Source organism: Vicia villosa, linkage group LG7 (genome assembly GCF_029867415.1).
Source record: "Vicia villosa cultivar HV-30 ecotype Madison, WI linkage group LG7, Vvil1.0, whole genome shotgun sequence".
NCBI classification, from domain to species: Eukaryota; Viridiplantae; Streptophyta; class Magnoliopsida; order Fabales; family Fabaceae; genus Vicia; species Vicia villosa.
Window position 1 is genome coordinate 80,717,034 of NC_081186.1, and position 22,591 is coordinate 80,739,624.

At 31.2% G+C, this 22,591-nt stretch overlaps 1 protein-coding gene across 1 annotated transcript; it reads right to left on the minus strand.

Moving 5' to 3' along the window:
- Nucleotides 1–11,320: 11,320 nt before the first annotated feature.
- LOC131619460 (cucumisin-like) lies at nucleotides 11,321–13,669 on the minus strand. The gene is made up of 5 exons (XM_058890550.1): nucleotides 13,286–13,669; nucleotides 12,425–12,615; nucleotides 12,211–12,325; nucleotides 11,922–12,126; nucleotides 11,321–11,418 (listed from the first exon to the last, which is right to left on the minus strand). Exons 1-5 carry the CDS (start codon nucleotides 13,667–13,669, stop codon nucleotides 11,321–11,323), a joined length of 993 nt encoding a protein of 330 aa, XP_058746533.1.
- Nucleotides 13,670–22,591: the final 8,922 nt, after the last annotated feature.

Here is a 22,591-nt window from a genome sequence, read left to right on the forward strand (position 1 = left end):
GGTGCTATGATTATGGGTGCGGTGGTCAATCTTTGTTTCAATTCATTAAAAGCTAAAAGGCATGCATTATCAAAAACAAAAGACTTATCTTTGTTGAGCAAGTTGCTCAAAGGCTTTGCAATCTTTGAGAAGTCTTTGATGAATCTCCTATAGAATCCCGCATGGCCTAAGAAGCTTCGAATTCCTTTGACATTTGTTGGCGGTGGTAACTTCTCAATAACCTCCACTTTTGCTCGATCGACTTCAATTCCTTTGGAAGAAACTTTGTGACCAAGAACTATGCCTTCGGTAACCATGAAATTGCATTTTTCCCAATTGAGGACCAAGTTGGTTTCAACACATCTTTTCAACACGGCATCCAAGTTCTTCAAGCAAAGATCAAATGAGGCTCCAAAAACGGAGAAGTCATCCATGAAAACTTCCATTGTCTTTTCTATGAAGTCCGAGAAGATAGCTTGCATACATCTTTGGAAAGTGGCCGGTGCATTACACAATCCAAACGGCATTCGCCTATAAGCAAAAATTCCAAAGGGACAAGTGAACGCCGTTTTCTCTTGATCTTCCGGATTGACCGAAATTTGGTTGTACCCGGAGTAGCCATCCAAAAAACAATAGAACTCTTGACCCGATAACCTTTCCAACATTTGGTCCATAAAAGGTAAAGGGAAGTGATCTTTCCTAGTAGCTTGGTTAAGCTTTCGGTAATCAATACACATCCTCCAACCCGTCACGGTTCTTGTCGGAATCAACTCATTCTTTTCATTTGTGATCACGGTCATTCCTCCTTTCTTTGGTACCACTTGGACTGGACTCACCCATGCACTATCGGAAATAGGATAAATCATTCCGGCTTCCAATAGTTTCACCACTTCTTTTCTTACAACTTCTTTCATTGTAGGATTCAACCGACGTTGAGGTTGAGCTACCGGTTTAAAATCCTCCTCCATCATAATTTTATGCATACAATAGGCCGGACTAATTCCTTTTAAATCGGAAAGAACCCATCCTATTGCCTCCTTATTAGCTTTCAACACATGAATTAATTTCTCTTCCTCTTTTTTAGACAATGAACTACTAATTATCACCGGCTTCTTACCACCTTCTTCAAGAAAAACATATTTCAAATGGGGCGGTAACATCTTCAATTCTAATTTGGTTTCTTCCACCTTTGGCTCATCTTTCAACTCCTCCATCTTTGCTTCAAAAGGACTTATCTCTTCAAAAACATCAAGATCTCGCAAACACTCTTCAATCTCTTTTTCTTCTTCTTCATTGAGAACATCAAGAGCTTTGGTTAATGTTTTCTCAAGAGGATTGAACACATGAGCTCTACTTTCAACTTGCATGATAACTTCCTCCATAGCATCAATTCTAAAACAATCACTTGTATCATTTGGATGTTTCATTGCTTCCGAAAGATCAAAACACACTTCCTCATCTTGGAACCTCAATTTCATCAAACCATCATCAATGTCTATCATCATCCTTGCCGTCTTCATAAAAGGTCTTCCTAGAATCAACGGGGTATCAACATCCTCCTCCATATCAATGACAACAAAATCAACCGGAAAGAAGAACTTGTCAACTTTCACAAGTAAATCTTCCGCTATCCCAAAAGGCATAGTTGTAGACTTATCGGCTAATTGAAGTGTCATTCTTGTATTTTTCATATCCACAATGCCTAACCTCTTGACCATGGATAAAGGAATCAAATTGATACTTGAACCCGTGTCAACCAAACCTCTTCCAATATGAATGTCACCAATAGTAACCGGCAAAGTAACTCTTCCTGGGTCTCTTTCCTTCCTTGGTAAAGTACTTTGAATGATGGCACTACATTTAGCATCTAGGACAACCGTTTCGGGCTCAGTGTAACTTCTTTTCTTCGTGAGGATGTCCTTCATAAACTTGGCATATTTTGGCATTTGCTCTAAAGCTTCACCAAAAGGGATATTAATTTGCAATTGCCTAAATATGTCAAGAAAACGAGCATATTGCTTCTCATTATCTTTCTTCGAAGGCGCACGAGGGTAAGGTAGATTACGAACGGGGGGACTCATAACTTTCTTCTTTCCTTCTTTAATCTTTCTCTTTTTCTCTCTATTTTTTTCTTCTTCTTCCTCACTTTTTTCTTCACTCTCATTTTCAACTAAGACTCCCTCATTTTTCTTTGGTTCTACTTCACCTTCCACCTCTTTCTCTTTTTCTATCCTAACTTCCTCCTCCTCAACCTCCTTCTCCACTTCACTTTCAAGCACCCTCCCACTCCTAGTTACAACCGCTTTGCAATGCTCCTTAGGATTGGTTTGAGTGTTTGCCGTGAATGATGGTCCGATTTGCTTCTCGGCTAATTGTTTTGCAAGTTGGCCGACTTGAGTCTCTAAATTCTTTATTGCCGCTTCATTACTCTTTTGATTCGCCATTGATGCTTGCATGAATTGATTTAGAGTCTCCTCCAACTTTGAAGGCTTGTCTTGAGAAGGTGGCTGTTGTTGATAAGGACTTTGTCTTTGTTGATAATTATCTTGTCTCCACCCTTGGCCATATTGTGGTGCATTAGGCCTTTGTTGGTATCCACCTTGGTTTTGGTAAGGAGCTTGTCTTTGTTGATAGCCTCCTTGGTTTTGATTCGCCATGTAATTCACTTCATTCACCGGTGGACAATATCCGGTAGGGTGGTCTCCACTACAAAGCTCACACGAAGCAACTTGTTTGTTCTTGTTAGGATCATTTAATTCCTTTAGTTGTTGAGGTAACCTTGCCATTTGTTTTGTAAGCTCCTCCACTTGTTGAGAAAGAAGCTTATTCTGAGCAAGAATAGCATCATTGGTTCCTAATTCAATAAGTCCCGGTTTCTTTTGAACAACTCCTCGGTTATGTTGCACCTGATGATCATTCCTGGCCATTTTCTCAATTATCTCTATTGCCTCCTCCGCGGTCTTAGCCATTAAGGAACCTCCAGCTGTAGCATCTAAAAGAAGCTTCGGTTGAGGTTGTAAGCCATTACGAAAAATGTGAATCTGGGTGAGTTCATCAAAGCCATGACTCGGACATTTTCTCAACATTGACTTATACCTTTCCCATGCTTCATTAAGAGTTTCATTCACACCTTGAGAGAACACAGAAATTGCTGTTTTTGCTTCAAGCAACCTTGACTGAGGAAAGAACCTATCAAGAAACTTTTCTTCTAACTCATTCCAATTTGTCATGATTTGAGTAGGTTGATCGAGGTACCAATCCTTTGCTTTACCAATCAATGAGTGAGGAAATAGTCTTTTAAACACTTGCTCTTCCTCTCTTTCAGGTGCTCCGACTGCTCCGGCAATTTCATAGAACTTTGTCAAGTGTGTATATGGGTCCTCATGATCAAGCCCTGCAAAGGGACTAGCATAGAGTAGTTGAAGAATGCCAGTCTTCATTTCAGAATTTCTTGCATTGTTGTCATTTCTTGCAAACTGGGCTGCTCTTCTTGGACTGTTAGCACATGGTGCTCTAGGAGGTGGTGGTGGTGGTGGATCCTGATCTCCATTCCCCGCCATCTCTTCTTCTATGACTTGTGGTGTTGATGAAGTAGTTGCTTCTTGGGCTAATCTTCGTTCTTTGGCTAGTTTCCTTCTTCTTCTGGTTTTACTGTTCAATCTCCTTGCAGTTCTTTCAATTTCTGGATCAAAAAGAAGTTGATCTGCTGGGACACTCCCACGCATAAACCAGAGCTGAAACACTAACCAAAAAGTGAGCAAAGACTAGGTAATAATAATAATATTTATACTCAAAACACACAAAAGCTATTGCTATGCTTATAATATCTTAACGCCAATCCCCGGCAACGGCGCCATTTTGTTAGAAAGTATAGGATAAGTATTTTTAGTATCGTCTCCTCAGGGATTGATGCGATATTATCGCCGTTCTACAGCTTAGTGTATTTTGAGTTAGGATTCGGTATGTTTTTAGTTTCATGAAAGATAAATAGCATGAAAAGAAATTAAAGACAATAAATTCGGGTTTAAAAACGGTTTGGTAAAACTGTGTCAAGATTAGTGTTCGTCAGCTTGCTTTTGTATATACTCTGATGATCATGTATATGAACATATCAGTGATTAATACAATCACGTATCCTCTCGATACTGTTTATCTCTAAAGCAGTGTCGTGATTGTTATTATATTAACCGTCAGATGATCTCTCATGCCGACAGTTAACATAATAACCTTTAAAGTTTGATACAAGTGATTATCAACTCACAAATCTATCTCTAGAGTTTGATTGTTGATAGATGAATACCCTTTTGGTCAAGATTTGAAACATATCTCTCAATAGTGTATCAAAACAACATATAAACATAAATACAAAGATATTCACCATATATTAATCACCAACAAGGTTCATATACAAAAGATCAAGCTAAATACATACTTTACAAGCTAACTACCTCTAATCTTGACACATGAGAAGTTTAGCTATCCATAGCTTCAACAACAAACATCAATACAAGATCTCCTAGCATAGAAATCCAAAGATGATGAAGAAATATGCTTGAGAAATCTTGAATATGGATGAGTTTTTCTTCTTTCTTCCCTTGCCCTAGAGAGTGTGTGTTGTTAGAATCAAAAAGTGACAAGATAAGATCACAAAAATATCTCCAAGTGCCTAAAAGTAGCCACTTGAAAAAGTACCGCCGCTTAGCGCCATGACGGCCGCTAAGCGGTCCTAAAAAAATATCTGATTCCACGCTGGAGGCCGCTAAGCGGGATTAGGCCGCTTAGCGGAACTTGCTGAGCACAAAATCTTCCCTCGCCACTGGAAAGCGCGCTTAGTGGCCGCTAAGCGGCCCTTGCTGAACCAAAATTCTTCCTTTGGCCTCCAAACTTGCTCCAACATGCCTTAAAACCTCCATATACTTCCCAAAGTGTATAAAACCTACAAAAAGCAAAAGAAAAGCTTATAATTAAGAGATTTACTACCAAACTAAATGTTATTTATTTACACTATATCAAACCGAAATTAAATGGAAAGATTATGAGAAAAGTTATCAGAATACCACAAAAGTTATCCACAAATATTCACATTTTGGATTCTAACAACTCTCCCCAACTTTGACCTTTGTTTGTCCTCAAACAAGAACAACTCAACAAGCACAAAAATAATATTCACAAAGTTAGCAACATAAAGAGAATGGTTCAAACTTGACTTACTTGCATGCTCCATAACCATCCCTTGCTTGTACAAGATCAAAACATGAATATGAGCTAGGTTCTAAATACAAACACTTCATCACACTTGCATTATTCAAAATAATGTTCAAACTTGAATCACCTACAATCAACTTCAAAAATGAAGGACAAAGTGCTATAATCATGCTAGCACAAAGGACTTATCACTCTCCCTAGCAATTGTGCACATTCAAGACAATTCATACATTCATCTAACTAAGTACCCAAAATGATAGAAGCAAAGATCACGAGGACTTTTTCGGTTGTAACTTGGCTCGGTTCCAAACAAGTGACATTTCTACAAGGCCAATGAATCAAAAAGGGACAATTGCATGAAGAGCATTTATTCAATCACACTATTTACACAAACTTTCTTATTTCTCCCTTTTGACTTAACAACACTACAATGCATTCTTTCTTTTGTCTTTTGATTTTTCATCTCATTGAACTTTTTCTTTTCTTTTTCATATTATTCTTTTTCTTTTTGAATGCATTGTTCTATTATACCACCATTTCCTTTCTTTCTTTTCTCAAGTAAACTCCTCTCTCCCCAACTTTGAACAATTCAACAATTCCACACAATCATGCTCTTCATTCAAGGTTTAAATGTAATTGGGTTAAGTGTCTACCAAAGAAAATATTTTCCAAGTGAGTCAAGAGTTTTCTCTATTTGCTTTTCTTCAACAAACTCAATAAGGAAGTACTTACTAGCTTGTCGGTTCTCATTCAACTCACTTGGCAAAATCAAAATTTACGGCTCAAAATTGGTTTCAATTGATCACACTCTCACATGTGGCCTTTTGGAAGGTGGTTTTTCTCGTATTACACAAAAAAAAAATTGCCTCGATCACTTCTAAGTTCTAACACTTTAAACAAAGCAGATTAAGCATGAATCGTCCCAGTTAACATCAATTGCTAGCACACACAAAAGTCTATAGTACACAATGGAAAGTCCTCTCACTTATGTAGTTATGTCCTAACTAGATTCAAATATGAACAAAATCTTTCACATGCAAAGTGATGACAAGTTTTTGTATAAAGCACCTAAATCATATTCACACTAATATCTACAAAGCAAGAAAATCGTTACCTTAGCATGCACCGCATCAAGAGCATTATCATCACCATCAAACTTTGATGTTACCACTCTTTGATAAGACTTTGCTTGCTTGAGTTTTTTTCTATTCATCACAAGGACAAACAACAAAAATTTTCTTATGCTTGTGCCTTGTTGCTTGTATGCTTATTGAGTTTGCCATGAATCAAAAACATCTTTGTGATTGTGATCTTGTATTCACAACTTTAGGAAAAAAAAAAGAATCTAATGAAAAGTTAGAATATTACTTATTGTCATTTAGAGAACATGTAAATATTGAATAAAAAATTAGTTACTAAAACACACCTTCCATTCTATCATTTTTTTTTGGTTTGTTATAGCTTCACCACAAATCCACTAAAACTACGGCATTAACAATAAAGTATATTTATTAACAATTTAATCATTGCACTAAAAATTACTAAGTAAGAAATTAACGTAAGATAAATAGCTATTTGCATTGAATTATCATTAGTTTTAAATTTCAATTTTATAATATTAAATATAATTATAACAAATAGGAAATTATTTTTATAAGATTATTTGTTATAAAATTTTTAAATATTAAACATAGTTGAAAAATATTTAATAATCATAATTATTTTGAGTAAGAATCTATTTTTATGGAATTATTTCATATTAAGCTTAACAAAAATAATCCAAAAAGGTGTTTTTTGATATGGAATTTTTAAATCTTAAACGTTAATTAAATCTGACGATTTATAACAACTGTTCTAGTTTCTCACAATAGATATTAGTTTTCACTGAATACTTATATATATATATATATATATATATATATATATATATATATATATATATATATATATATATATATATATATATATATATATATATATATATATAACATGTTATTTTACCTAAATTTATTCCAAACATATTACAACATATGAACTAGTATTTATTTTCAAGACAAACCAAGCTTAATTGAGGATGAGTCATTCGAAAGATTTAGATTTTAAACACTTTTATTCTTATTTAATATTCCACTATAAGTGGTTAAAAATTGAAAAAATTATGTAACCTATTTGTAGTTTGCTGTAGCAAATAATTATATTAAATCAAGGAAGAAGCTTCATCATTTAAGGTATCTCTGGTATAGACGATATAAATCCGCATTTTGAATCAAAAAATATTTATTATAACAAAAAAATGTACTTATTTTAACGGAATAAAATGACTAAAAACATGAACTATGAAAATTATAAAAACTATCAACCATGCATTTGTTAAGTGAACACTCTTATAACTTGAAATTTAGTTGATATTATTCATCACTTTATGTTATTTTTAAAAGTCATGCACCGAAAAAAATATGATATTTATTTACCTTAGTGTTAGCATCTGAGTCACATATGGGTTCATCTAAAGAAAAAATAGTAATAATTAGCGGAGGAAAACAATCATTGTTGGGATGTTCAAGCTTTTCCACGTTTTCTTCTTTTTCTTTCTGTTATTCCTCCTCCTTTTATATAACCTTCGCTTCCCTTTTTATAGTGTATCCGTTTTTCATCTTTTTCTTATTCTCGTTGAACTCGTTTATTTCTTCTCTTTGAATACTTATGTAATTTAACAACTTTTTATTTTTCAATTTGTTTAGGTTTTTAATTTTGATAAATATTTTGATATTGTTGCCAATATCAATTTCTCATGGACGTGTCCCTATTCTAAAAATTTCCGTTCATGATTTTTATTTTATGATTTTCTGTGAAGAATTCATTCTTCTCATTGACTCAAAAGTTTCTCAACTCGCACATGTGACAAGATTGTTAGCTCAAAGTTGAATAATCATAAATTTTTCTCTTTTTAAGTTTCAAAATTTAATTTATTTTTACTAGTTTCAATCTATTTTTTTATTTATATACTTTTTTAATTCTAATTGTTTAAACTATTTTGTTCAATTTGTGAATTTAAGTATGTTCATGCTTTTTATGGTTTATTTTGCTTGATCCAATATCTCTTATTGAGATAGTTTAAAGATAGTTCTTGTATTTCAAGTATGAGCACTAAAATGATGAAGGATTAGTACATGGGATATGTTTTGTACGACCGCTAGAGATGCGCTTGTAATACTTCATGTTTTTCTTCATTTCTTTGTTTTAGTTGAAACTTATTATTTTCACTATCACGAAAAATGATTTTTACCATAATTGAAAAGAGGTTTTACCTCTATTTAATATACGAGGTAACGAATGGCGTTATAAAAGGTTCGCCACTTTATCTCTCGGGTTGAACACAACCAATGGACAATGTGTAAAGGTCTTGGTTTTGATCCCTAGGGATATCCTTTTTGGAATTTTTAAACGGTGAAAACAAATTTTCCCTCGTTTTTGAAATTCTACCGACGGGTATAACACTTTTTATATCGATTTTGACATTCAAGCAACACGTAAAACACGATTGAGTTTATTAAATCTATTGCGGATTGTTTCTATCACTAAATTTTAACTGAACATATAACTTCTCAAAATTGATTAGGAAAATAATTATAGGAATACTTGTGTTATATTAGAAGACCAATTTACATTAATTAATATTTTTCTAGCATTGTGCAACTTATCATCCATCTCACGTACTTTAATGGTTAAAATCTATTCAATACTTCAAGTTCTTTATTCAACACTTCATTTTCAAATAATTCATTCTTGAATGCATTAAATTTGATCCTTTGAAAAATGACCAAATAATGAATAAAGTTGAACAAAAACTATAATTATTTGAGAGATGTTAACCATACAAGAATATGAGATGAATAAAGAGTTTTAGAATTCTCTATAAACCTTAGTTAGTTTAAGATATGATTCAAATACAATATAATTTTTTACATGATTATTTCCAAAATATATTTAATAGGTTATATATTCAAAGAGGGGTTAGTGAAATAAAAAACCGACATTCTATATAATAAACTCAACTTGACGGAACAAGATGTGAGTGCATAAACAATTACAAAAAAAAAAACATAATATAAATGTCAACATCTATCTCAAACTCAATAAAAACAACTAAACTACAAAATATATATTTTCATAACTTTGAATAATAGAACAATTGAGCAACAACAACAACAGTTACATCAACAACTCAAAAACAACAACTTATATTAAACAACAACTTAAAAAATAATCTCCCAATAAAACTAACGCATCATCATCATTAAACATATAACATAAATTTGTTTAAACAAAAACACCAAAACTAAATCTCTAGGATTTAATGTCTTAACAACAGGTCTCAAGAAGAACAACATCACTAAACCTACAACATAAATATGTTTAAACAACAACAATATTAAGATTAAACCTTTGGGGTTAAGGGCCTCAACAATGGGTCTCAACAAACAACAACAACAACATCTATAAACATATAACATAAATTTGTTTAAACAACAACAAAATTAAATATCTAGGGTTTTGGGTCTCAACAAACAACAATAACAATAACATGAATAACAATGTTTTACCTACCAAATCATTGAAGAAGAAGTGAATTTTTTTTGGATCTCTGAAAAAGAAACGAGAGTCCAAAACACATATCAACTTCAAATTTAGGATGATATGTGTTTATGGATCTTGTTGTCTAAGGATCTCTTGTTTGCTCTCTTGTTTAGGGCTATTTGTTACGGTTCCGTTCATGTTGTTTCAACCAAGTGAAACTGAATGCTACAACCTAAGCTATATATATCAGAGAAACAAATTCACCTTAGTTGAAAAACAAAATTGAGGTGAAAAGTGGCTTATTTTTAGATTAAAAAAAAATTCAAGATGACGCCACTTTTAATGAAATAAAAACATAATAAGAAGCTACTGGAATTCGTAATATGTTTCCTGAATTAGTTTACCATCAGTTTTCACTTTGGATTTTTCTATATTTTTATTTTGCTTTGTACTTTATGAATTTTTATTACTTTACAGTTTCTTAGATTTTTACTTGACATTATGTGTTTTTACAAATATTTATGTAATTGAAATGATATGAGAAGTGAAGATCTCCTACTATAAACTAGGATCATGCTTAATCCATCATATTAAACATGGAAATTAAATATAGTAATGGATTTTGGCTAGCCATGTCTTTCTTTCTCAATACACAAGACTTTTCATCCACATACAAAGTCTCTCTCATCCTTATTAACTCCATCTCTTCATCTGATGTTAAACCATGAATACCAACTTACCCTATTTATATCCTCCATCATATTTATATATCATATAACTAATATAAAAAAAATAACACTATTTTGGCAAATTTAATGCAATATCAAGTTGCTTACTTCATAATAACACTTTTGGCTTCAGTTTAATGGCAGGTTCTGCCAAGTAAAGATAAAAAGGGGCTACCAAAATTTGTTGTCATATTTTATCGATGTATAGGTACTTTACAATGTAAATTGAAAACCTTGCATTTCTACTCTTCCATCAAAATTGTTAAATGGAATCTCTATTTTCATTTAAAAAAAATACATTTATCGATATCCGTTCCTTATACAAATAAGAAGAATAAAAATAAATTAATAACCGCAACAATAACAATATACAAATTTGAAGAGCATGTGACTTTTGCAGCTCTTTCAACAAAATCAATTATTGGACTCCTCACTTTAAAATTGCCATCATTCCATATAAAAGAAGCTCATGACATAGTAATCTTCTTCATTTTTCCATCTAAGGTGAGAATATATGCCTGTTTTTCACCCATTAAAGTGAATGACAAAATTGCAGGACTCACTGATTTACAAAGCTCTCTAGGGGGCTATTACATTTATTGTGTAGGTAGAATTTGGTCTTACAACATTTATGATGGTCCTCTCGAAGATTTTTCTAAAATGGTGTTTGGAACTTTCGACTTTTAGAGCAAAAGAAGGGTAGTTTAATTCCCGTGCAGATGGGTAAGACGTGTTAGAGCATATATTGTCATCCCATGTGACTTGTCGTCGATCAGTTGTGTTGAAGCCCTGTCCACATAAAAACCTGACATATTCCCTTCATCAACATCTTATATTAGACCCGGATTAACAACTTTGACAGGGTCAATTTGGCCAGCTCCATAAGCAAATTCTGCATCTTGGTTATTTTTTGAACTGATAGGTGCAACTACAACACAACAAATGCTCAAAATTATTTATACTAGTTCAAAACATATTTAAGTAATTTTATTGTACACAATAAATATGCGATGCAACATTTTCAACAATTATTTTTTAAGATATCAATATTACTTAATTTATAATTTATCATTATCAAGATAACTTTAATAGTAATTTTGAATAATTTATCATGAATTTTATAAATTTTGACGATATAATAACGTTTCATTATTTTAAATATAATATTTTAATAGTTTTTCAAAATCTTTTTTTTAATAATTTTTTATGTTGTAGTTGATATAATGAATTTAATAGAATACACTAATGATATTGACAATAAAGCATATATAAGCATACACACCATTTTGAATCTATTTAAATGATATGAAATATAATGCATATTTGTTTTCAAGAAAGTATGTGTTTCAATATATAAAACAAAAGGGCGATGAGTGATTCTAAGATAACTTTTCAATGTTTTAAGAATGTTTCAGTTAAGCATCCTACCACCTGTTGTAATAAGAGCTGACCAAATAGCAACAAGTGACCATGTAGGATGGAATGACTTTATATTTGTCGTTGCTCCGGATACATGAGGGCATGCCATTGATGTTCCCAATATAATGTTGAACATAAACTTTTTGGTCTCACCATTACTATCAGAAATTTGAGACCAACTAGCCATGATGTCAACTGTAGGAGCAATTAAGTCGCGCTACAATATTAAACAAATAAAAAAATAATTATAAGTATTGTTAAAATGATAATATTATATTTAAATTGTTCAGATAGAAAAAACAAACTTCAAAATTTCAGGTGTAGTGTTGTCTGGACCCCTTGATGAAAAAGAGGCAACAACAGATGTCAAACTATCCTTTAGCTCAATGGTCTTAAATATGGTTGCAGTAGGAAAGCTGTAAATTTAAAAATATCATAAATTTTTTATAAATGTTTTTAAGATTATTGTTTGTACCTATGAAACTTTCACTTGATATCTTGTAGAACGTATGTACCAATGTATTTCTGCGACATCTTTTAATTGAAGATAACATGTTGGCAACGTAAAAGAGACAACGATATCAATATAAGCTTGCTCTTGCATCAAGCCACCAACTATACCTACCCTAAAGGCTTCTGCGACTCCTATATCTCCTTCCCATAAAACAATTTTTCCGTTTACTAGCTTATCATCCAAAGAGTTGGTCTGACAATTCCTACGTTTTAAAATAATTTCATTTATGAATCATTAATTTTGAAATGTTTTTTAATATTTACTAATGGAATTTTAGAGGACATAAAATATTTGCAATATTAATTTAAATATGCTGTCTTTTCTTATTAAATTACGAGTTTCTTTTTTAACTATAAAGATATTATCATTATGTAGTACTTCAAAAATATATACATAAAAAAGTGTTTTTTATCTATGGATTATTTATGGTTAAATATAAGCAGTACAAGTGAATAATCTATATAACACTAAAGTTGAATTTTGAATTGCATGATCTGAATTATAAGGACTCAATACACAAATTTTCCTTCATTATTTTCCGTACCATTAGTCCTTTAAATTGTTTGATACTTTAAAGATATGAATTCTATAATTCCCTTGAAGATTGTTGATAAAAACCTTCTTTTTAATTTGATACATCCCCACCATAAACAATCTGATAAAGTTTTTCTTGAAGGTCAAATGTATTCATAGAAATACCCTAAATATGATATCGATATATTAATGTTACTATTATATTAAAAAATGTTTATAATTTACAAAATGAATAACCTTATATTTAAATAAAAAATGAAACCAATGCTTATCTCAATATTATGAATTAAGAAATACATATGAAAAAAAACCAAAAACAAAAGTGTACCTCATAAGTTATATTGTTTCCTGTTTTAACTTTGGTTACAAACTTCATATCCCAGGTGATAGAACCAACAATAATTGTCCAAGGTTGATAATTTTGTAAGGATTTAGGATATGGACCTGCGTTCCCGAATGAAAATACTGTCAACACACCGTGTTTCATGGCATGGAAAGATCCAACCGATAATACATCTTTAAAATATATATTCTTTTTTGAAACACTTTCACTAATTGATACAGATAATATATGAACTAAATCTTTAGTTGCATTATCAAATGCGACAAGAATACTTGCTTCTTTGCATCCACCAGACCAACACACTTTATATACGGCAATGCGTATTGACGGAACTCCCCCTCTAGCGGTTACTTGTGTAAGGCCTAACATTAGGGGTGGGAATAGGCCAGGCCGACTAACAGGGGCCTACGGCCCAGCCTACATAGGCCTAGGTCAGGTCAGGCCTTTTAGATAAATAGAAAAGGCCTAGGCTTTTTTATAAGCCTATTTAGCTAAAAAGGCTAGGCCACAGGCCACATAAAAAGCCTTTTAAGCCTAAGAGGCCGGCCTATTTAAATACATATGAATAATTTTACTATTATTATACTATATTTTTTACTTTGAATTAAAAATATAAAAATAAATTTTATTTATCTTGAAGAAATTATGAAAATAAGATGAGATGAATCTTATGAACAATGTCATAAGTTGTTTCGATAAGTTCTCTCAAACAAATAATATCACAAAATTTATGCTACTAGGTAAACTCAAGTAAACTAATGCAAACAAACATTTAATCTCATTGATCTTTTAATTTGTTAGTCTATATAAAGATGAGTTGAATGACTTATTTACAAATGTTCAAATGAAATAGGCTTTTAAGTAGGCTAATAGGCCAATCAGGCCTTCAAAAAGGCCAGGCCCAGGCCAAAAAAATAAGCCTATGATAGGCTACATGCCAGGCTTAGGCTTTGAATATTATAGCAGGCCAGGCTCAGGCTTGGCAAAGCCTAGCTCGGCCTAGCCTATTCCCACCCCTACCTAACATGCTGGCCATACTACTGAATTTCCAGCCACCGTTGATGTTGTATGCGTACCATGACAACTTGAATATCTAGGAGATTCGATACCTTTTGGGCTTAAGGCATTATGGTGGTGTGGGTGATAAAAGTTTGATCCAATTATCTTATTGAAAAATAATATACACTTATATTAAAATTGTTTGTCCCTCTCTTATCTCTATGAGATGTAGCATAATTATCAAATAGATCAAAGTTTAAGTGTTATTTTAAATCAATTTTTATGATGTTAACTAAATAGGGGACATTTTATTTCCACCCAACATTCATCATTCATTTACAGTGGTGACAAACATTTTGTAACTTTAGAGAAAAAGAATCTAATAAAAAGTTAGAGAATATAACTTATTGCATGTAAAATCATATGCTTGGTAGGAACCCTTCCATTTGGCAGGCGGTGGACTCAACCCTGTATCATTGACACTTTTTGACTTGGCCGAATTCTAGAATCAATTATTCCAACTATAACATCACTTTCATAATTTTGTGTTTCAACATTTTGTATAAGCTTAAGCGAGGATGATTCATTCGAAAGATTTAGATTTTTAAAATTCTTATCCTTATTTAATATTCCACTATGAGTGGTTAAAAATTGAAAAAAAAAATGTAATCTGTCTATAGCCTGTTGTAACAAATAATTATATTGCATCAAGGAAGAAGCTTCGTCATTGAAGGCATCACAAGTATAAACGATATGTATTTGCATTTTGAATAAAAAATAAAAATTTATTATAAAAAAAAAGATGAACTTATTTTAACTAAATAAAATGACAAAAAACATGAATTATGAAAATTTTAAAAACTATCAACCATGCATTTGTTAAGTGAACACTCTTATAACTTGAAATTTAGTTGATATTATTCATCACTTTAAGTTGTTTTTAAAAATCATGCACGGGAAAACAAATATGATATTTATTTACCTTAATATTAGCATCTGAGTCACATATGGGTTCATATAAAGAAAAAATATTAATACTTAGCAGAGGTAAGCAGTCATTCTTGGGATGTTCAAGGTTTTCCATGTTTTCTCCTTTTTCTGTTATTGTTCTTCCTTTTGTACAACCTTCATTCACTTTTTATAGCGTATCCGTTTTTATCTATTTTTCTTCTCGTTGAACCCGTTTTTTCCTTCTCTATAAATACTTATGTAATTTAACAACTTTTTTTTTTCCAATTTGTTTAGGTTTTTAATTTTGATAAATATTTTGATATTGTTGCCAATATCAATTTCTCATGGATGTGTCACTATTCTAAAAATTTTCGTTAATGTTTTTTATTTTATGATTTTTTGTGAAGGACTCCTTCTTCTCATCGACTCAAAAGTTCTCAACTCGCACATGTGACAAGTTTGTCAGCTCAAAGTCAAATAATCATAAATTTTTCTCCTTTTAAGTTTCAATATTTAAATTGTTTTGACTAGTTTCAATCTTATTTTTTTTTATATGTATCTATTTTTTTAATTCGAATTGTTCAAACTATTTTGTTCAATTTAGGAATTTAAGTATTTTCATGTTTTTATGGTTTATATTGCTTTATCCAATATCTCTTATTTAGATAGTTTAAAGATAGTTCTTGTATTTCAAGTATGAGCACTAAAATGATAAGGTATTAGTACAGGGATACGTTTTGTACGAGCGCTAGAGATGCGCTTGTAATACTTCATGTTTTTTTCTTCATTTCTTTGTTTTAGTTGAATTTTATTATTTTCACTACCATAAAAAATGTTTTTTTACCACGGTTGAAAAGAGGTTTTACCTCGGTTTCATATACGAGGTAACGAATGGCGCCATAAAAAATTCGCCACTTTATCTCTCGAGTGAACACAACCAATGGGTAATGTTTAAAGGTTATGGGTTTGATCCCTTGGGAGATCTTTTTTGGAATTTTTAAATGGAAAAAGCAAAATTTCCCTCATTTTTGATATTCTGCCGATGGGTATAACACCTTTCGCATCGGTTTTGACATTCAATAAAAAGCGTAAAACATGATTGAGTTTGTTAAATCTATTGCGGATTATTTATATCACTAAATTCTAACTTAACATATAACTTCTCAAAATTGGTTAGAAAAATAATTATACGCACAACTGTGTTTAATTAGAAGAACAACTTACACTAATTAATACTTTTCTAGCATTGAGCAACTTATCATCCATCTCACGTACTTTAATGGTTAAAATCTATTCAATACTTCAAATTCTTTATTCAAAACGTCATTTTCTACTAATTAATTCTTGAAAGCATAAAATTTGATTCTTTGAAAAATGATCAAATAATGAAGAAAGTTGAACAAAAACTATAATTATTTGAGAGATTTTAACCATACAAGAATATGAGATGAATGATGAGTTTCAGAATTCTAGAAAAACCTTAGTTAGTGTAAGATATGTTTCAAATACAATATATTTTTCCATATCATTATTTACAAAACCTATTGAATAAGTTATATGTTCAAAGAGGGGTTAGTGAAATAAAAAATTGACATTCTATATAATAAACTCAACTTGACGGAACAAGATGTGAGTTGCATAAAAAATTACAAAAAACATAATCTAAATGTCAATATATATCTGAAACTCAATAAAAACAACTAAACTACAACATGTATATTTTCATAACTTTGAACAATAGAACAACTGAACAACAAAAAAAAAAACAATTACATAAACAACTCAAAAACAACAACTTACATTAAACAACAATTAAAAAATATTCTCCAAATAAAACTAACGCATCATTATCATTAAACATATAACATAAATTTGTTTTAAAAAAGCACTAAAACTAAATCTCTAGGGTTAAATGCATTCAAAGAAACACCCTAAACAAGATATTGATATATTAATGTTACTATTGTATTAAAAAAAGCATAAATAATTTACAAAATGAATAACATTATATTGAAATAAAAATTTAAACCAATGTCTATCTTAATATCATGAATTAAGAAATCCATACGGAAAAAAACTAAAAAAATTGTACCTCATAAGTTATATTGTTTCTTGTTATAACTTTGGTTACAAACTTCATATCCAAGGTGTTAGCACCAAAAATAATTGCCCAAGGTTAATAATTTTGTAAGGATTTAGGATATGGACCTATGATCTCGGCTGAAAATAATGTTAGCACACTGTGCTTTATGGCATGGAAAGATCCGACCAATAATACATCTTTAAAATGTATATTCTTTTTTGAAACACTTTCACTAATTGATACAGATAATATATCAACTTAATCTTTAATTGCATTATCAAATGTGACAAGAATAATTGCTTCATTGCATCCATCAGACCAACACACTTTATATTCGGCAATGCATACTGACGGAACTCTCCTTTTAGCCGTTTCTTATGCAAGGCCTATCATACTTTCCATACTAACCGAATTTCCTTGCACCGTTGATGTTGTATGTGTACCATGACCACTTTAATCTCTAGGAGATTCGATATCTTTTGGGCTTAAGGCATTATGGTGGTGTGGTGGATAGAACTTTGGTCCAACTATCCTACTGAAAAAGCATATACACTTATATTAGAATTGTTTGTCCCTCTCCAATCTCTATATAATAAAGTGTTTTGATATAAAATATGAGTAGGTGAATTTCATGTAATCAAAGTTACCAAAAATTGCAATATGAGATGAAGCATATAAGTCAAATATATCAAAGTTTAAGTGTACATATATATATATATATATATACATACATATATATATATATATATATATATATATATATATATATAACATTTTATTTTACCTGAATTTATTCCAAACATATCACAACATATAAACTAGTCTTTATTTTTAAGACAAACCAAGCTTAAGCGAGGATGAGTCATCCGAAAGATTTAGATTTTAAACACTCTTATTCTTATTTAATATTCCACTATAAGTGAATAAATATTGAAAAAAATTATGTAATCTATTTGTAGTTTGATGTATCAAATAATTATATTAAATCAAGGAATAAACTTCATCAACGAAGGTATCTCTGGTATAGACGATATAAATCTGCATTTTGAATCACAAAATAAATATTTATTATAACAAAAAAAAAGAACTTATTTTAACGGAATAAAATGACTAAAACATAAACTATGAAAATTATAAAAACCATCAACCATGTCTCTGCTAAGTGAACACTCGTATAACTTGAAATTTAGTTGATATTATCCATTACTTTATGTTGTTTTTAAAAGTCATGCACCGAAAAACAAATATGATATTTATTTACCTTAGTGTTAGCATCTGAGTCACATATGGGTTCATCTAAAGAAAAAATAGTAATAATTAGCGGAGGAAAACAATCATTGTTGGGATGTTCAAGGTTTTCCACTTTTTTTTTTTGTTATTCCTCCTCCTTTTGTATAATCTTCGCGTCCCTTTTTATAGCGTAGCCGTTTTCATCCTTTTCTCATTCTCGTTGAACTCGTTTAATCCTTTTCTTTGCATACTTATGTAATTTAACAATTTTTTTTTCAATTTGTTTAGGTTTTTAAATTTGATAAATATTTTGACATTGTTGCCAATATCAATTTCTCATGGATGTGTCAGTATTCTAAAAATTTCCGTTCATGATTCTTATTTTATGATTTTGTGTGAAGGATTCCTTCTTCTCATTGACTCAAAAGTTTCTCAACTCGCACATGTGACAAGTTTGTCAGCTGAAAGTCGAATAATCATAAATTTTACTCTTTTTAAGTTTCAATATTTAGTTTTTTTACTAGTCTCAATCTTATTTTTTATAGGTATATATATATTTTTAATTTGAATCGTTCAAACTATTTTGTTCATTTTTGAAATTTAAGTATTTTTCATGTTTTTATGGTTTATTTTGCTTTATTCAATATCTCTTAATTAGATGGTTAAAATCTATTTAATACTTCAAGTTCTTTATTCAACACTTTATTTTCAACTAATTCATTCTTGAATGCATAAAATTTAATCCTTTGAAAAATGATCAAATAATGAATAAAGTTGAACAAAAACTATAATTATTTTAGAATTCTCTATAAACCTTAGTTAGTTTAAGATATGATTCAAATACAATATATTTTTCATATGATTATTTCCAAAATCTATTTAATAGGTTATATGTTCAAAGAGTGGTTAGTGAAATAAAAAATCAACATTCTATATAATAAACTCAACTTGACGGAACAAGATGTGAGCTGCTTAAAAAATTACTAAAAAAACATAATATAAATGTCAATATCTATCTCAAACTCAATAAAAACAACCAAACTACAAATTATATATTTTCATAACTTTGAATAATAGAACAACTGAACAACAACAACAACAATTACATCAGTAACTCAAAAAACAACAACTTACATTAAACAACAACTAAAAAAAATCTCCCAATAAAACTAACGCATCATCATTAAACATATAACATAAAGTTATTTAAACAAAAACACCAAAACTAAGGGCCTGTTTGAAATAGTTTTTGTTTTTAGTTTTTAAAAATTGAAAAGTAAAAATCAAAACACAATTTAGCCATTTCAGTTTTTTACTTTTAAAAACTGAAAAATTGTGAAGAGTTTTTAAAAACACATTTGTAAAATATTATAATCAAACAAGTTTTTAGTTTTTAAATTTTCAAAAACTAAAATAGAGTTTTTAAAAAGCCTTTCAAACAGGCCCTAAATCTCTAGGATTTAATTTCTTAACAACAGGTCTCAAGAACAACAACAACACTAAACCTACAACATAAATCTGTTTAAACAACAACAGTATTAAGATTAAACCATATATATATATATATATATATATATATATATATATATATATATATATATATATATATATATATATATATATATATATATATATATATATATATATATATATATATATATATATATATATATATATATATATATATATATATATATATATATATATATATACACACATATATATATTTGTCTCCATTTAATTAATAGTTTTTAAAACCAATTTCTACTAACCATTTATGATTTATATTTTTTAATGGAAATTCAATTTAGTTATTGTTCTGGACCGACCCAATTATCTAAATTGGGCCAATCTCCTCTTTAGCCCAAGGCACGCTAGCCCACGCGCGCTACAGCATTCCCCAGCCTGCTCCGGGCAAATATCAAACCTAACCGATCACACCGAAGCCTCGTTCTCGGTAACCGCTAGCTCGCATATTTCCAGCCTAACGCTTCGCACGGGTCCTGGGAAGTAGGAGCTTTCTCCGCATAGGATGATCCTATAAATAGCCCTCTAGCCCTAGAGCGCAAGGTAATCTTTTTCTTACCCAAAATCTCTCACTTTTTTGTACCTTGTTGTTCAACCACTTACTTTGGCATCAGAGTGCCTTACAGGTACAACCATTTTTTTCCCTTCGAACCGCTTCGGATTCCAAGCCTTCACCGTTGCTGGCCATCTGATCTGCTCGGTAAGATCAGTTATCAATTTTGAATTTTTATTAAAGAATCAAATCAATTTGTTTTTTATCATATTATTTTGTTATTACTATTTTAATTTTTTTAATAGGTGTAAATATAAAGAGAGAGGTCCAATTAATTCAAGTTTGCAAGGCCTGTGTTTTTGGTCCAAGTCAAAAATTGTCAAGCAATTAAGCCCATGTCAGTTTTGAACCATAATCCGTAAGCCAAGAAAATCCTAAACCATAATCCGTAAGCCAAGAAAATCCATGTGGGACCACTTCAAAGGCATCTCACGTTTCAAGTTTCCCAACAAAGAGAGGTCACGTTTATCTTCATGCATTAGAAAACAAATATCTCACCAATTCAAACTTTTCATCAACCTTCAATCCTGTCCCTCCATTTCACCTTATCAAAGGTCTTGTCCAGGTTTAGGTTTATGGGGAAGGACTTGTAGCCTTATTCACAATTAAGTTATGAGTCTTCACTAGCCTTATTCACAATTAAATTATGAGTATTCACTAATAGCTCAAATAGAAGTAATAATCAAATTATGAGTATGAGGAACGCATAAAGGGAAACCAAAGGTGACACGTAGGGAGTATATATATATATATATATATATATATATATATATATATATATATATATATATATATATATATATATATATATATATATATATATATATATATATAGAAAATTTCTTTAGCCACTTCCCTATGGGGTCACCCCAGCGAAAATCTCAAAATACTCCTGCTTCGAAAATGAACTTCCGAAGCGCTGTTTTTTTTAAAAAATTTCCACAATTCGGAAGTGCATCTCCGAAAACACCTCATGGAGGTGTCTTCGGAGATGAACTTCCGAAAACACCTCATGAGGGGTGTCTTCGGAAATGAACTTCCGAATTATGCAGAAACTGTGTTTTTTTTAATGTTTTTTCTTAAACAACAGTCTCGCATTTTAATTAAACGCAAACGCCAAATAAAATAAGCAACAGATAAACTGAAAATACTAATATGATAAATCCTATCCAAACACTGTGCGAAAGATACAATCCGAAATCAAAACAAAACAAAACAAAACACGTCAAACAAAACAAAAACACGTTATTCTGCCCGACGAGCGTTACAAAATACACATCAAACAAGAAGAAAAATACGTTATTCTGCCCGACGAACGAACTCCTCCGAATGAAGATACTGATACCAATCCTCATCCCACTCAGTCTCAGAACCATCAGCATCAACCACGACTCTCACGCCAGATAGTTGAGCTTGAGCATCCGGGCCCCGGGCCCCCTGGGAACGAGAAGTAGAGCCGGTCGAAACCTTCTTCTTCTCCTTCACCTCCTTCACTCCGCGAGAGCACGAGGTTGAAGAACCCTTTTTTCCCTTAGCGCCACCCATTCCTGCGTAAAAATGAAGAAATAAAGGTCCATGAGACCTCCTTTTATAAAAGAAGAAAGGGGACAAAAACGCTTGGGAAACGGACAAGTCATTAAAGAACAAAGACGTTGGAAACCAGCGACACGCCGTCAAAGAAGTCAGAACGCATGCACACAAACTTCAAAGAAACAGGCACAATAAACAAAGGCGTTAAAAATAAAGTACTTGCAAATTAAAACGGACACTCCCTACCCTGTCTAGCCGACGCAGTCTGGGTCTCCCTACCCTGTCTGATGTGTGCTGGTTGGTTGCCTGACATGTTCCTGTAAACAATTGAAATCGATTAATATGCGAGACAAAATAAAAAACTAAAAAATTTGAACTTCTGATACAATTCGGAAGTTCATTTCCGAAAACTAGGATG